This window comes from Labeo rohita, chromosome 7, assembly GCF_022985175.1.
Source record: "Labeo rohita strain BAU-BD-2019 chromosome 7, IGBB_LRoh.1.0, whole genome shotgun sequence".
NCBI classification, from domain to species: Eukaryota; Metazoa; Chordata; class Actinopteri; order Cypriniformes; family Cyprinidae; genus Labeo; species Labeo rohita.
In genome coordinates this window covers 6938345-6956635 of record NC_066875.1, presented here as the reverse complement: position 1 = coordinate 6956635, position 18291 = coordinate 6938345, and the positions used below count along the sequence as shown (strand labels likewise).

The 18291-nt window shown below is 34.6% G+C and overlaps 1 protein-coding gene across 1 annotated transcript in view; it reads right to left on the bottom strand.

The window, feature by feature from the left end:
• swap70a (switching B cell complex subunit SWAP70a) overlaps positions 1-16839 on the bottom strand; it is a 24529-nt gene extending 7690 nt beyond the window's left edge. Inside the window, exons 1-10 of the mRNA XM_051114483.1 lie at positions 16665-16839; positions 14199-14339; positions 10676-10849; positions 10358-10585; positions 10109-10255; positions 8832-8940; positions 8573-8754; positions 4570-4677; positions 956-1122; positions 660-858 (exon numbers count right to left, since the gene is read on the bottom strand). Coding sequence (XP_050970440.1) covers positions 660-858; positions 956-1122; positions 4570-4677; positions 8573-8754; positions 8832-8940; positions 10109-10255; positions 10358-10585; positions 10676-10849; positions 14199-14339; positions 16665-16760 — 1551 coding nt within the window. The 5' untranslated portion in view covers positions 16761-16839. The remainder of the gene's footprint in view (positions 1-659; positions 859-955; positions 1123-4569; positions 4678-8572; positions 8755-8831; positions 8941-10108; positions 10256-10357; positions 10586-10675; positions 10850-14198; positions 14340-16664) is intronic.
• Between the last annotated feature and the right edge of the window lie 1452 nt (positions 16840-18291).

Here is an 18291-nt window from a genome sequence, read left to right as displayed (position 1 = left end):
CAGCAAAAGCCTGAATAAGTGGTTGCACACCGCCATCTTATATACCCGTATGTACGGGGGAGTGGCTCGGCATGCAAATACCACTCGCCAATGTTCATAAATGTTCATTGGACTTTTGAATAAGGCTTGGAGATGATTGGACTCTCAAGCGAGTTCCCATATGTAACGTCTCCGTTCCCTCCTTCAGGGAACGAGGGTTACGTACGTAACCTAGACGTTTTCACTTTCATAAGGCATTAAACAATGTAATAAAGTTGTGTGGATTATTGTAATGTTTTTATCAACTCTCATTCTGACGGCACCCATTCACTGCAAAGGATCCACTGGTGAGCGAGTGATGCAATGCGAAAAATAAATTTCTCCAAATCTGTTCTAATTAAGAAACAACCTCATCTACATCATGCATGGCCTGAAGGTGAGTAAATTTTCAGCAGTTTTCATTTTTTCATTTTTTATCACATAGAAAAGAGGAAACAACAACCAACAACACTTTCAATGGCTGTTATAGCTAATGAGATGGACATCTGTACTAGAGAGTAAAAACAGCTAAATTTAATAGGTTGGAAAGCAAAATATACTAAGGAGAATGTTGAATGTTTGACTGAGCAAACAAAACAAAACAAAAAATACTAAACACTCTTTCAGTATGAAACTGCTACCATGTATTCCTCTTGCGCCCCTTCTCTCTGTCTTGTAAGGCTCTCCAGCTGCTCCTGTGCAGCCCGCAGGGCACGTTCCTTCTCTGCCCGCTCCCTTTCCAGCTCTTCTTTCTCTTTTTGGGACTGGGATAAGATTTGTAGCTGCTGCTTGTGAATCTGCTCTAATTCAAACCTCTTGCTTGCCTCCTCTTGTAGAAGCCTGCAAATAAAACACACAAACATAATGCGTAATGCAGTGGGGTAAAACATAGGCTACTGGATGTGTATACTTAATGCTGTGTGTTTGTGCACTGCACCTGGCCTGCAGTTTGCGCAGGGCTTCTTCATCATCTTTGGCCTGCCTCTCATCATCTAATGCCTTTTTCAGTTGACGGTACATTTCTTCCAGTTCCTGCATACGCTGCCAGTACTGTTCCACTTCATTGGCCTTTTCAACCACCTGCTCTTCCATCTGCATTCGAGCCTAAGAAGCAATTTGACAATTCTTTATTACATCAGGCCTTTTTTGCACGAGCATAACTGCAGACTGATGTTGCGCTTGATTGCACACTTGCAGCTTTTCTGCTGAAATTATATCACACATTATTTATTCTTATATTAGAAAGGAGCTGAATGTATCAATATGTTCACTACAAAAAAATTTATTAATCACAATTAAACACTAGAATCAACGGACACCCAAAGTTTCAACAATACAAGAGTTTTAAAAAATAGACTTAAAGAATTAGTTCACTTCTAGAATAAATATTTCCTGATAATTTACTCACCCCCATGTCATCCAAGATGTTTATTAGGGATGTCACAATTCGGTACGACATCCACGGTTCAATGCGCGCTTGTAAATTACGGTTTTTTGGTTTTGCATTTAAATAATTGAGTTATTTTATTTCTAGGAATTTGCTATGTGTGCCCGTGATTTCAGTTGCTGAGATGAGGAAACGCTTCCCCGCTTAAATTTGAAAAAGCAACACACGCAGTGCAACCTCCATTCTAATGACATGCAATGATAACCCTTATGAAAAAAGAAGTTTATTCAAGTGTGCTATTAGTATATTTCTTTTAAACTAAAAATAGGAAAATATATTTTCAGTCTACTTTTCATGCACTTCTCCGAAATTTGCTTTATGTACTTCTCATAAATATACTTAAAATGACATTTAAGTATACTTATACTTAGAAAAAGTCTAAATATATTTCAGCTATACAGTTGTGCTCCAAGAATCCATGTTTTCATTGTTATATGGTGGGGGGGCACTATTACACATCCTCTGTACAGAATTTCCAAAACACAAGCGAAGAAGAAACCGAAACAACAGATGTTAGGTGTGATGTGTCACACCTAAACTAACACGATCGCCCAACATAAAACATCATCAAACTGTAACATTGTGGAATAAAATATAGACCCACGAGGAGGTAAGACTCCATCAACATTTTGATTATCATTTTGAATCCAATGCATAGTCTTTTTTTATCTTTTTGTTCAAATTGTTGTTCATTTATTATTCCCCCCCCCCCCCCCTTATTTATGAAACTTAAGTACATTCAAGTGTTTATAAAAAAAAGAATGCATGAAGTTAGAATAAAATATTTTTGTTTACAAGCAGATACACTGTTCTTTTTTATGTTTTGTATGTTCAGATATTCATATCATATTCATATTCAACAAAATATATACAAATTAATACCTAAATATGGACGTAGTATACTTAAAGTATGATGTAAAGGTAACTTAAAGATAACTTACGAGTATACTTGCAGTAAAAAATTAGTAGTTTGCTGAGATTATACTTCAGTGTACTAAAATGATAAGATGTATTTAATTAGTAAACTATCAATATACCTATAACCAGTATACCTATAAGTTCACTTTTAGTATTCAAAGTTTTAGTACTCAAAATTTACTACTGTTATAAAGTATACTTTTATATAATAGAAAGTGGGCCAATTTAGTCCCAAGGAGTAATGAAATATTACACTTACAAGTATTACACTGATATTTTTATAGTTACTACATAAAGTATACTTAAAAATATACTTGAACTTTACTTAAGTATACTTAATAAAATAAACTTGAAGTATACTTCTTTTTAGTAAGGGAAGCCTTTCTAAACCTGTTGTCCAAAAAAAAAGTTCTCATATTCTATGTTTGTCGATTAGCAATGGCTTACAGATATATTTAATCATTGTCCTTACATTTCATCATTCAAAACATTTAACGTTATATCTTGTTTTTATTTAGTTACAGTGAAAGCAATGCCTTTATCCATATTAGATATTTCCTAGCTGGAACGGAACGTAATCAGTGCTACTTATTTGGCGCACATGTGGATTTTCTGCACGAGGGCACCCTCTGGCATCCAGTATGAATGAGACCCATCCTATTTTGCGTAACAATCGAAAAAATAATACCTCTCTCATAATAAATATTAAGCAGACATATAATAATCCATGCTTCTTTCAATGTAAAAAAAAAACAAAACAATGATGTAACAAGCTATGAGAACCGAACCGAAAACCGTGGCTAAAAACCGAGGTATATATTGAACCTTGGGCTAACTGTATTGTTGCATTCCTAATATGTAGTGTTGTTTGGTGATACAAAAAGCAAAAATTTTAACACTGGAATGAGTTTATTATCTTGCTTTACCATCAGAGACAATGGGAAAAGCAGTGTAGCTGAAGAGACATGAAAGATAAAAAGTGAGCATTAACTGAAGATTTCATAAGAGAGTAGTGATGCCCAAGTTGATTCTTATTTGTTAGCGAGGACTCGTTATTGTGTGGACCACGCTCTGAAAACGAACTAGTATCATGCAATTTACATAACCTAAATTACACAATGAACAACAACGCTACCATAATCCACAATAATCCATGTTTTCTCTATATAATGGTCCAAATTGCAGATTCAGTGCAGCTTTAAAAGGCTCTACATGATCCCAGCCGAGGAATAAGGATCTTATCTAACAAAATGATCTGTCAGTTTCTAATAAAAATACAAATTTATATACTTTTCAACAACAATAGCTTGCACTAGCTCAACATCACGCATTATGTAGTCATGTTGAAAAGGTCAGATTACGTCGGCGGGGGGATGGCATCAGTGCTGCCATGTCTGCGGTTTTCCCGTGGAATTAGGCTACATTCATACTGTTGCTGTGGGTTGTTTTTCATGTCCACAGGTTAAAACAACCCCAATAATGTAAAATTTAGCCCCTGGAATGCTAATTTTACCAGAGGAACCCCACCAAAAACATGTATTTTACCCCCTTGAACACAATTTTTTTACCGGGGAAACCCCCCTCGAAATTATACTGGGTTTATACTGGGTTTTGTTGTGAAAACTTGGCAACCATGGAGGCATCTCCCTTGTTGGAAAAAAAAAAAGACAAAAAGCATCCCCTCTAGTAATGCTGTATATTATGTTAAACTTATTATGCAAGTTATTAATATTAATATTCATTACATGTAATAATTTATTTACTAAAAACACTGATTGTTCAATCAGAGCTCATTTTAACAAGTTGCGCGCAAGCTCATGCATGTTTTCATAATTTTTCGTGCAACATGGTTCAAGTGCAACCTCTGACGCTCTTTAAAAAAAATACAACACAATAAAGCCCCGACAGAACATGTTTTTTGCAGTGAGAGGCGCCTTTTTAAAATTGTTTGTGCGCTGTTTATGCCCCCCGGGCGCTTCGCATTTTAACCACCTGCTGCATCATCGTTAGCTCACAAACCACAGGTCATTTAAGTAAAGCTTATTTTTTGTTAAATAAAAATATGTTTTTTTTTTTTTGTTCATTTGCAATCACAGGACCACATCCTCCCCTGTCCCACTGCCCCACCATCCCCCTTGAAATTTTTTTACAGTTCAACCACTGGACATAGTTAATGTTGTAGTTACCATTTTCTCTTGCTCCAGGTCTCGTCTGTATTGGTCCAGTAGTTCTGTTTGGGTCTTAAGTCTTCTCTGTTCCTCCAAATCACCCCTCAGTGATGCTTCCTGCAGGTCCTGCCACAATCCAGACAAAGTGAAAGCATGAATGGCTTCTGTGAGCCTGAATGAATCCCAAACTACAGGCAGAATAACATAAAATGTGTCCCTGGACCACAAAACCAGTCATAAGGGACAATTTTTGAAAATTAAGATTTATACATCATCTAAAAGCTGAATGAATAAACTTTCCATTGAGGTATGGAGCGTTCCAATATTTGGCAGAGATACAACTATTTAAAAATCTAGAAAAAAATCAAAATATTAAGAAAATCGCCTTTAAAGTTGTCAGAAATGAAGTTCTTAGCAATGCATATTAGTAATCAAAAATTAAGTTTTGATATATTTACAAAATATCTTCATGGAAAATGATCTTTACTTAATATCCTAATGATTTTTGGCATAAAAGAAAAATTGATCATTTTGAGCCATACAATGTATTTTTGGCTGTTGCTAAATATAGCCATGCTACTTAAAGGAGAACTCCACTTCCAGAACAACAATTTACAAATAATTTTCTCAACCCCTTGTCATCCAAGATATTCATGTCTTTCTTTCTTCAGTCGTAAAGAAATAATATTTTTTGAAAAAAACATTTCAGCATTTTTCTCCATATAATGGACTGATATGGTGCCCCAATTTTGAACTTCCAAAATGCAGTTTAAATGCGGCTTTAAACAATCCCAAATGCGTCTGTAAATGATCCCAGCCGAGAAAGAAAGGTCTTATCTAGCAAAAACGATTGGTTATTTTAATAAAAATAATACAATTTATATACTTTTTAATGCCAAACACTCGTCTTGTCTTACTCTGCCTGGACTGTTTTTATTCAGGTTCATGACAGTTAGGGGATGTCGAAAAAATCCCATCTCATGTTCTCCCTCAACTTCAAAATCGTCCTATATCGCTGTTTTACCTTTTTTGAAGATCAAGGTGTTTGATCTTCTTTGCATGTTTACTTAGCAAAAACTGTGTCGGTACTTCTGCAGTGATGTAGGATGATTTTGAAAATTATTTTTGAAGTTGAGGGAGAAAATACGATTGGAGTTTTTCGACATACCCTAACTGTCTCGAGTCAGAATACACAGAGATCATGGAGAGCAAGGCAAGATGTGTGTTGGAGGTTAAAAAGTATTTAAATTGTATTTTTTTAATGAAAATAACCGATAGTTTCACCAGATAAGACCCTTCTTCCTCGGCTGGGATCGTTTGCAACTGCATTTGGGATCGTTTGAAGCTGCATTTAAACTGCATTTTGAAAGTTCAAAATTGGGGCACCATATCAGTCCATTATATGAAGAAAAATGCAGAAATGTTTTCCTCAAAGAACATAATTTCTTTATGACTGATGAAAGACAGACACAGGCGATAAAGTGCAACTTAACGACAGAACTATCCCTTGAGATTGAAGATATCAAACAGGAACTAGTGACTGTCAAAACAGACCATACACAGGAAGTGTGGCTTCATTGCTCAGGAGTGCTCTTTTGCAGGTGCCCAAAAATAATTAATTAACATAAACAAAGCTGTTTTTTTAAGTTATATTTTTGGGCTTTTTTGACAGCGGAGAAGTGCCACTTGAAGCCACTAATCATAAGGCTATGGTTTCCATAGCAGTTTTAGCATATTTTAACAACAACAAAAAATGTTCTAGAAACATCTACACATTTATCTATGTCTCAGTTAAGAGCTTCCTTTCACTGTCAAACAGGATTCCTAGAATCAAAAATGTTATATGAAAACTAATTAAAGTGTTAACATTAAAAAGTATGACAAGGATGTGAAACTTTAACATATTACTAATAGTGTAGCCATTACTAATAGTGTGCTACAAACAATGTAAGTGAATAAAAATAAGACGAAAGGGGAACTGACGGTAACAGTGAAAAGAGAACAAAATGAAAATATGTTTTAATAGAGAGGTACTGTGAGTTTCATAACTCAGAGGTAACTCCCCAGTTTAAAATAGTTTTTGTGAATAGAGTTTTTGATTCCACCCTTCTGAAACACAGCTAAATTTTTCACTACATGCCCCTAAACGTGTATATGTGCTCTTAATCACTATATTTGTCCATCAGTCATAAGAGCGATTCTGCATAAGTGCATAAGTGCATCTTCAAAACCTTTGCATATCCTTCTAAATGATCAAACTATTTTTAAGTTTATTTTTAACTATGTCCCAGAGGATTTAAACAAGATGTTTTTATCTCATTTCACAACGGACTCTTTTCCTAATAATCCTCCACATGCTGCCATTTTTTCTAAATAACTGCCGACTGCCTTAAAATTTTAAGTTCAGTCAACTCAATAAGGTTTAGTCAGCTTGAAATGTTAAGCTGTACTAAGTGACTTACCCAGCTTTTAAGTTTAACAAGCAAAATTTTTTGTTTAGTCAACTCAAAAAAGTTGTCACTTAGTACAACGTAACATTTCAAGTTGACCAAACTTATTTGAGTTGACTGAACTTAAAATTTTAAGGTAGCAGGGTAACAAATTATTTTAGGTTGACTCAAAAAATTGTTTTTTACAGTTCAGAAATATAATATAAAGTTCTAAAAATATATTTCATTACCCCTTTAAAGGTGCATTCAGTAATCTGGTGCTAATTTTAAAAGTTTTACACAAGAAATATATTATAATAAAGAGTCATCAGAATGTTGTATGGTTGTATATGTAGTAGGGATGTCACAATACTCAATATAATATCGAACCGTTTGGTAAGACATCCACGGTTCAATACGCACGTGTAAATCACGTTTTTTCGGTTTTGCATTTAAATAATTTCCTTGTTTTATTTCTCTCAAAATTTGCTGTGTGTGTGCCCGTGATTTCACATGCTGAGATGAGGAAACACCTCCCTGTTTATATTTGAAAAAGCAACACTTGCAGAGCATCTTCCCTTCTAATGAAATGCAATGATAAGCCTTTCTAAACCTGTTGTCCAACAAAAGAGAACATTATAACTTATTTTTACTTCACAGCATCAGTCGAATGTTTGAAATAACTTATCAAAGAAAGAGACAGACAACATATTCTATACTGTATGTTGATTAGCAGTGGCTTATGAAAATACCCGAGATGGCTTGAAGAACACAGATGAACCATATATTATTACAGACGAATGTTTATTGTCCTTACATTTAATCATTCAAAACGTTTAACGTTCTATCTTGATTTTATTCAGTTACAGCGACAGCGATGCCTTTATCCATATTAGAGATTTCCTGGCTGGAACGTCATCAGTGTTATCTCTTTGACACATATGTGAATTTTCTGCACAAGAGCGCCCTCTGGCATCCAGTACGAATGAAACCCATACTAATTTGCATAAAAATCGGAAAAATAATACCTCTCTATCAAAAGAAATATTAAGCAGACATATAATAACCCATGCTTCTTCCGATGTAAAAAAACAAAACAATGATGTGGCAAGCTATCAGAACCGAACTGAAAACCGTGGCTAAAAACCGAGGTACATATTGAACCTTGGGCTAACTGTATTGTTGCATTCCTAATATGTAGTGTTGTTTGGTGATACAAAAAGCAAAAATTTTAACACTGGAATTAATTTATTATCTTGCTTTACCAGCAAAGATAATGGAAAAGGCAGTGTAGCTGAAGAGACATGAAAGATAAAAAGTGAGCATTAACAAAAGATTTCATGAGAGAGTAGTGATGCCCAAGTTGATTCTTATTTGTTAGCGAGGACTCGTTATTGTGTGGACCACTCTCTGAAAACGAACTAGTATCATGCAATTTACGTAACCTAAATTACACAATGAACAACAACGCTACCACTAGCTATAGAACTCATCATCTCCAACAGAGACAATACTAAAATAGCTTGAAATAAGACGTTTGAGCAGATAACTTATATTTGTATCTTTCAATGACTCAAGGAAGGCCACGGTACCTTGCTCAAGACCTCCAGCTGGGCCTGCTTGCTCTCGTTGGCCAACAGCAGCTGTCTCATTCTGTTCTCCATGGCCTCCTGTTCAGCTTTCATCCTGTTTCTCAGCTCCCTGCGTTTCTGTCTGGATTCTCGGTGTGGGGAGGAAAGGCCCTGCCTTATGCGGACAATGCAGTCCTGGATGGCTAAACACACATGAACACATTAAGTTGTGAATATACAAATGTTATCACAGTCCATAACCAGCACAGATGTGTAATACCTTGAATCCACTCCTGTTTTGTCTTTTTATCCGATGCACTGATCTCGAAACTTTTCTCAACACATCTTACAATAAAGAGGTTTTTCTTTCCATCCTTGTCTGGTAAGGACTGCAAAAAGACAGAGCAATTTAGAGATTTAAAGAGACAGCACACCCCAAAAATGAAATTCTATCAATATTTTTTCACTATTACTATTGTTCCAAACCTATAAGTTTTCTTGTCATAGCTTTTGTTTCTATTCAGGCTTTCATTTCATTCCAAATATTAAATGTAACATGTTGTGGTCATGAAATAATTTAAGATGTTGTACATGCATGAGGTGCTGAAGTTGGTATAAAAATACAGTAAGTGCAAAATATATTTCTTAAAGGGGTTATCAGATGCAAATCTCACTTTTACATGTTGTTTGAACATAAATGCGTGTTGGCAGTGTGTGTACACAACCACCCTATAATGATAAAAATCCACCCTTTTGAGTTTAAGGGTTTTTTATGCATCTTCGCAAATTGCCTTTCCTAATAATGTGCTAGTTAGCAAGTTTTGCAGCTAAACATGGCTAACTGCGGCTAAAGTAAACAGAATGGCTTGTCAGCCCACAGAAGAGAGGGGCGGGGTGATCACACCTCATTAGCATTTAAAGGTAAATGCAATAAAATGGATCGCTCTGAAAAGGGCTGATTTTGACATGGTAAAAAGGGTGTTTTTTACACTACTACTGAGAAATTTTAACCAAAGTATGTTATAGACTTCTCATTAAGACCCCAATGAATCACATCAACTTGTGGAAGATGGACATCTGAATGTTTGTAACAAAACAGTTGACTATGTTAATATGGAAGTCAGTGGCTACCATCAAAATATCCTCTTTTGTGTTCATCAGAAGAATTAATTTACAACTCGCAATTTAGCGCATAAATCATAACAGCTTTTTTATGGTACTTTAGGTGTTTTTTTCATTTGACATTGACTTTTATTGTATGGAAAAGGGCAGCTTGGACATTCTGCTAAACATCTGCTTTCACTGAAAATCATACAGGGTTGGACTGACATGATATGGAAGCTTAATTTTGCCAGAGAACAAAAAAATGGTAATTGCAACTTTTTATCTCACAATTCTGAGAACAAAATCTGAATTGTGAGATAAAAAGCTGAAATAAGTTTCCATAACATGAGGGTGTGTAAATGATGACAATGTTCTTATTTGTGTGAACTTGAAAATGCCTTTAAAATTCAACTTGATTACAACAAATTACTTTAACAAATGTTATGGCTTTACCTCAACACAGCAGTTGCGATCAAGCGAAATACATCCTTTCTGCTCTACGAGGTCTTCACTCACATAATAGGACATGTAGTTGAGATGGAGCTCAAACCATCGCTCTGTCCAGTTCTTCCTCTTATGGCCTTTTTTGATCATATAGCCCTTTTTGAATGAAAAACAGCAATTGGCAACAACCTTTCTGTCATTTATGGACAACAGTAGATCTAGAATGTCTGTAATAAAATACATTAACACAATCCCCACCTGCTTAATAACATCCATTACAAGCTCCTGATAGACCTCATTGATGCCCATGGAGAGAGTCTGAGGGTTTATGCCCTTGGTGAAATGGCACATGCCAATGAGCTCAATCAGTTCCCAAGCATTCAGATTTTTTTTCTTTGCACTAAGGTGCATTTTGTAGTCATCAAATCTGCCCTCATTCCAACTGCAACCCATTGCTGCAAACAGCTTGCGCAGGAAGTACTCAAGCTGTTACAACACAAAGATACAGTGTTATTTCTAGCTGATATCATGTAACTAGAAAAAGATACAAAACACACTAAAAGCACTAGAACCTACCTCTTCTGTGACAATGTGCAGTGGATATTTATCTTCAGACAGAAAGTTGAAGATGCACCAGACCTTGTAGGTATCACTTCCTGAGATGAGCACATGTTTGCTACTGATGTGCTTTGGTGCAGATAAAGTCCAGCACATCTTATTCAGCTCGCTGAAGTCAAAGTTGGCCTGGATCTGCCATTAAAACATTCAAAATAAACCTAATTTAGGGCTACAATTTGAAATCTTACTGCAGAGGCTTTAAAGGGGTCATCGGATGCCCATTTTCTACAAGTTGATATGATTCTTTAGTGTCTTAATGAAAAGTCTATAATATACTTTGGTTAAAAATTCTCAATGATTGTGTAAAACAACATCCTTTTTACCTTGCTAAAATCAGCTCTGCAAAAATCATCTCATTCTGGTCGAGGCTGCTTTAAATACAAATGAGCTCTGCTTCCCCCGCCCCTCTCTTCTCTCTGTGGAGTGACGAGCAGCTCGGAGGGATTGTTTACTTAGCGTTTAACCTAAACTTGCTAACTAGCACATTATTAGGAAAGGCGATCACAAAGATTCATAAAAAAAAAACCCCTTACACTCACTTCTGCTGTAAGTGAAGCTGGATCACGAATGATTTGCACGAACATAGACGGATATATGTAGATCGGGAGGCGCATTCCCTTCACAAACAAACGTAATCTACTGCATTTTCAGCGGCTCAGATGTCGGGAGTAAATGACTACCACTATGTTCATTATTATATCCAGCAACACAACACCTCAATCGCTCAATCAGATTCTTGTCTAACTTACATCCCTGCTCCGGCATCGAAACAAAGAGGGCAGACTGTTACAGCTGATCTGAGGTAAGACGCTCATGTCAATCAACTATCGTGGGAGCGGCCTCTGTCTGTGTGACGCCACAACGACAGGCATCTGAAAATAGCTCGATTTGAAAAAAGAGGATATTATTTTTACAGATTAATTAAAAACCACTGCATGGATTTTTATCATTATAGGGTAGATTTGTACATACACTGCCAAAACACATTAATGTTCAAAAACATGAAATACTGAACTTAGCATCCGATGACCCCTTTGATTTTTTCTTGTGTTGACTAACTGTTCTAGGAAGGAAAAAAAAGCCTTGAAGACAAGTCAGAAAAGATTGGTCAAACAGGTTTGTGCTGACAGGATGGCAACAGAAACTTTTACAGAAGTTATAACCACATGCTACAGCAGTGCTACAGAGAAAAGCATTTCTGAATGCACAACATGTCAAACTGTGAAGTCGAAAAGAAGCAGAATAGCTCAACAGGTTCCACTGGTGTTAAATTATTATTATTATTTTTTTTAATTGACCATTTATATACTTTTTAACCTCAAAAGCTCGTTTTGACTGCCTCTGCGATGCGCATGCATATTCTGTGTAATCTGGGTCAATACAGTTAGGGTATGTCGAAAAACTCCCATCTCATTTTCTTCTCATCCTACATGGCTGCAGAAGTACTGACCCAGTGTTTACAAAGTGAACGTGCAAAGCAGGTCAAACGTCCTTTGCAAAAAGGGTAAAACAGCGATATAGGACCAGGACATTCCTGAAATGTTTTCCTCAAAAAACATAATTTCTTTACAACTGAAGAAAGAAAGACATAAACATCTTGGATGACAAGAAGGTGATTAAATTATCTGTACATTTTTGTTCTGGAAGTGAACTTCTCTTTTAAGAAAAACATTCCTAAAAGCTACTAAGCTACTAAAAGCTAATGTTTTGCACTTTATTTAATAAAAAAAAAATATTTTTTGTTTTTTTTTCTGTCAAATGAGAAAAATAAGAAACACTACAGTGCAAATTACAGACAATAAGTGCAATTTACAGACTGATGCAGATACAGAGATGCCTGTCAAATCCCAAATCTAAATGTGTATTTATGAGAATATATATATATATATATATAGAGAGAGAGAGAGAGAGAGAGAGAGGGCTGTGTGTGTGTACGGTATAGTTTTATATGTATATAAATATACACACATACAAGTACATATTTAAGAAATATATGCAATATAAATATAATACAAATCATAAATAAATATGAAAACATATACATACACATGTAAATATTTCTTAAATATATACATGTATGTATGTGTATTTATATATATATACGTATTAATATATATACAAACTTTTATTTTAGATGTGAGTAATCGATTTGACAGCCCTTAACCCAGTTTATTATTTAGTGACTATCAGTATGCGATTCATGAGTTTGTTTTCCCCCAAAACTGTAAAAACAGATCTTCCCAGGCACCATCAAAATATTTAGAGTAGTCCACTTATATCTGTCAATGTCTTTCCAGCTTAACCAGTAGCGATAGTTTGGGGTGCAGCTACTGTAGCAGGCGGAGCAAGAGGGTGTTTAACCGATGAGGAACCGTGGCTGATGCATTATTTTAGAAAAGTTGTTCAGATTTAGTTACAGGTTACAAATTTCAAAGACTTCCCAAAATATTCAGAGACAGACAATAGGGTTAAACAAGGATAAACTGGTGGTACTTGTATAAAATGTGGTATGTGTATAAACTTGTGGAGTTTCTTCTCAACAAGTATAAGCCGCGGATAAAATGGTAAGATATTGTAAGAACAAGAATAACTGCATTTCGTTTTTGTAATTCTATGCTAAGTGACACAAGTAGCGCACAAACTGCATACTTCATCCTAAACTGTATGAAATATTAAACAGCCACTTAAGTCTTATTAATGTCTTTTTCATTTCTATTTTCAGTAGGAGACAGATAAAAAATATTAATTTGTGAGTAACAAGTCTCATGCCCCATGAGTCATAAGTCACGGCTCATGAACATGAACTTCCCTACAGTCGTTTTAGCATTTTAGTCTCATCTTCTTTAGTATTTACATACTTGTTTTTTTTTTTTTTCATGCCAATTTTCTGATTTAAATTATGAATGAATTACCTCATCAATTAAATAATAGTGGGCTCCAAAAGATTGGGACCACTAGTGAAGATGCTTTTAATTTGATATTATAAATTACGCAGTTTGAGTTAAACCAAAATATGCACATGAATTTCACAGCTTAAATATGTTGCACTTTTGCTTCAATGTATCCAGTAGCAAAGTGAATCACATGCTCAGTGTTACAAATGTACTTATTCGATTAGCATACACAAATAGTACACATACATTTTTTTATTTTTTGTGCCACAACATTCATTCATTTCTTCCTTAATTTTCATTTAAAATTAGATTTTGAATCCTAAATTTTGGACCCCACTGAATGTCTTGGTACAGAAAAACAGACACACACACAAAAAGAATATGCCTATGTGAGTTGTAGGATATGATGTGTAACCTTATTCTAGAGGTAATGATAAACATCTATTGTTAGACAAAAACTTGTGCTGGTGATAGCGAGTGTGATATTATTTGGACAAGAACATCACGCTATTACTGTCATCATAAAACTGCTGGGGTGAAACACAGCAATAAGGCTGTGCTTTGATAAGAGACAATGCATTTATTACCTTACTAAGTATGAACATGTTAAGGTAGGGCATGTATCCTTGTGTTGACACTGGTCCCGCATCATCATCTTTAAAGTGCTCCTCCAGGGCTGAAGTGTTATGAGGGATTTTCAGTATGGTGCACAGGTTGTGAGACAGCACCTGCAGAGAGATAGATAGCAACTGTATGCCACTTGGTTTCAATCACGTTGCAAAATAGATCAAGATCACATTTAAATGCCAAAAATTAGTTGTGTAGGCATGTACATGATGTGTGAATTAATTTACAATTTTAGCAATAAAAAATCAATATTTAAATTTTGTGAGAGTGGATAGTAATAAAAAAGCAGTCAAGCAAGTGTACAGGAAAGTTGTAATCTAGACAAAGGCCAGTGACTTTGAAGATACTGTAGCTCTCAATGTTGATTTATGTAGTTATCATAATGGAAAAATACTAAAGATACAACAGCTTCTAGTGGTTACTCTATCTTTTAATTTGATCAAATATCCAACTTTGCATAAAGTGATAACCTAAAATCTAAGTTTATCCACAGTTTCTCCACTTCAGTGAACATACATCTGCAAACACCCCTGAGAAGGTCTTGCAAGACTGATCAAGCGTTCAGACATTTAGCAAACATTTAGTTTGTCTTTGTCTCTCTTGCTCATTATCTAATATTACCAGTGTTGGGGAAAGTTACTTTTAAAAGTAATGCATTACAATTTTGCGTTACTCCCTGAAAAAGTAACTAATTACATTACTTAGTTACTTTTTACGGAAAGTAATGCGTTACGTTACTTTTAATATCTGGGCAGGGCTTGCTTCTTTGTTTTTAACAAAAAAAAACAAATCTAATGTAAAAGCCCTTTTACACCAAAAAGTGAAATGAATTCATCTTAGGCTGAAAGAAAAGTACATTTATGCAGGAGATCACTCTTCAGCTATAAAAAAAAAATGAAGCACAAATGTTAGTTTATCTAAAGTAATTTTTGCTTATTAGTATGGCTGAATTGCATCATCAAAAGTCAGCAGCAAAGACACTGGTTAATAAAATGGGGTTAAATACATAAAGGATATTTGTTTTATTTAACATTTAATTATTGCAGGGTTGCATTATATTCTGAGTTTGCATTTCACTGTTTTTATTCATTTTGAGGAATACTGAATCTGTTTTTTATGAGTGAGATGAATTATTGCATGTTCACATTTAGTCTAGAATAACATCATATTTACTCCCACAGGAAACTTGTCAATCAATAAATGGGGAAAAAAGTAACTTATACTTTAACGTTACTTATTTGAAAAAGTAACTCTATATTTTCTTAGAAATTCAAAATGCGTTACTTTACTAGTTACTTGGAAAAAGTAATATTATTACGTAACTCGCGTTACTTAGTAATGCGTTACTTAGTAATGTGTTACCCCCAACACTGAATATTACCATCTGCAAATGTCTGTTGAAAAAAAATAGGACTAATGTTCAGCTGTCAGTAGGCTAGACTGAGTCCATCTGACAAATGTGTACAGTTGAAACACCTTAAATAACTTGCTTACAGAGGAACCCATAGCCGAGATTTGTGCTCCACATGTGTATTAGTGTTATCTTTGCGTCTTTCCACTCTGAAGATATCGGCCAAAGTTATTTGATTTTTTCCACGGTGAGATTTTCATTTCACGATGCCCCTTCCACAATGAACAGCTTATTATTATTTTATGATTGTTATATCATTGCAAATACTACTACTACACCCTTTCTACGTCGCTATGTATGCAGTAACAGTTCAATCATAAAAAAATATAATGCATATTCAGATGCTGTGTGTGTTTGTGTACATGTTATGGGGACCAAATGTCCCCACAAGTATAGTAATACAAGTAAATTCTAACCTTATGGGAACATTTTTTAGGTTACTATGAGGAAACAATCTTATAATTCATACAGAAATACTGAAAACGTAGAAATGCAGGAAGTTTTAATTGATGGGTAGGTTTAGGGTTAGGTTGTGGAATATACAGATGTGTATAATGTTATTTTTACAGTTATGTTTACATTTGTACTGTTTGCCCTATTTTTTCTAGCGTTACATTTTGTTTTTGTTTAAGTGAATCTGAATGAAATAAAGCAAATAAATAAATCTGAATTAAAAAAAAAAAAAACTACTGTAATTTTGTAATTTATTACTTTGACTGTACTCAGTCTACCCTAAACTGAAGCCCGGTATCGAAAGGGAATAATCTTGGTTTCAGATAGAAACTGTCTACTAGATGTGTAACTGAAAATGTATTTTCACTTTATCCAGATTATAATATCTGTATGAATAAATATGTCTACATATGTACAAGTAAATTCATTTTATGAACAAAATTCAGTTTTTAAGTGGATAAACGACTGCGCATAACTCTTTAGCCTTAATACACGGAAACTGGAGCTCGAACAGGTGCGCGCACAGTGATTTCTATAGTTGATAGTCAAGTAGTTCACTTACCTTTAGCTGGGATTTAGATACTTTCCCGTTTCGGTCTACATCCAGAGCAGTAAAAGCGTACCATATGGGTTTGAGTATTTCGTCCCGGGAGATCATGATAAACTTGGTGAACGATGTCAGAGCGCCTGTCAAACTGATCCTCTTCCCTCAGTCAATGCGCGCAACCCGAGCAGGAGTCACGTGACCTACATTGTTCGGCACTACAAGGCTTTTCATAAACCTCACACAATTACATACAAATTAAACCGTACTATGAACCGAACATGTTCCTTTTATCCGTGTTTTCACTTTAAGCGTTGTCCAGTTCAGTGTTTGAATGTTTTTGACTACAGTGAATCAAGTTTATTTAATAATAAAGAAGAGTTTGTGATATATTTGTGAGTATTAAAAAAGTGATAACTACAGCACTTTTGGCATCGCACGATACACGAATTGTTTCCTCTGTTTCCACACTTTTCCACTTTCTGACGAGCTAATTTTTGTGTTTACTACTGAAGTGTTTGCAAACACTGCTGAAACACATACTACCAACAGCACGTGTAATAAACATGATCGAAGTATTTTCCTTTCCATCAAGTATTTTAAGCAATGGACCACTATCATCTAAAAAAAAAAAAAATAATAATAATAATAATAATAAAATAAAAATAAATTAAATAATAATAATAATAATAATAAAAAGTAATATATATATATATATATATATATATATATATATATAAAACAACAAGATTTTAGGTTAAAATATAGGCTATATGACAGTTTTTCCATATTTAGTTTAAACTAGTAATAATTATAAAATAATTGGTACCACTTTACAATAAGGTTCATTAGTTAACAATAGTTAACTACATTAGTTAAGAATGAACAATACTTCTACAGCATTTATTAATGCATTATTAAAATCACAAGTTGTGTTTGTTAACATTAATACACGGAACTAACATGAACAATGAACTGTATTTTTATTACCTAACATTAATAATGCAATACATGCATTGTTTATTGTTTGTTTAAGTTAGTTAATACATAAATGAATATTAACAAATGACATCTTATTATAAAGTGTTACCAAATAATAAAAAGCCGTTTAATAACGTGCAATGTCACATCACATGATATATCAACGTGTTTATTTAAAAGCAGTAATTAAATTGTGTTCCCTAAAACAATGTTTAACCAAACAATAAGAGCTTTGTTAATGCTGACATGAATGGTCTGCATGTACAACGTAAATCTTTGGCCACATGTTGCAAACTTTACAAATCTAAAAGTCTTTGTTAAAACAGTAACAGTCTTAAAATAGAAATGAATGTAGAAATACATGTAAGATGGCATCTATTGGGCCATGTGTAATTGTAGTGGGCATTGAAAACATTAAAAAAATGTTTCCTGTATTTTCTGCACTGCATTCACACTACTTCTGTAACTACAGTGCATGCTAGGGAAACACTACTTCTACTTTGGTAGATTCCCCTAGTCCTGAAAAACAGGTCTGGTAAATGACCCACAAAAACAACCATCAATATGATGTCAAAGGAGTACAAGGAGGAAGTACAAACGTTAACCAGAAACATCAAGTGCTAACAATCTTTTGACAGTCTTTTGGCCTTAAGTCATCTTACAA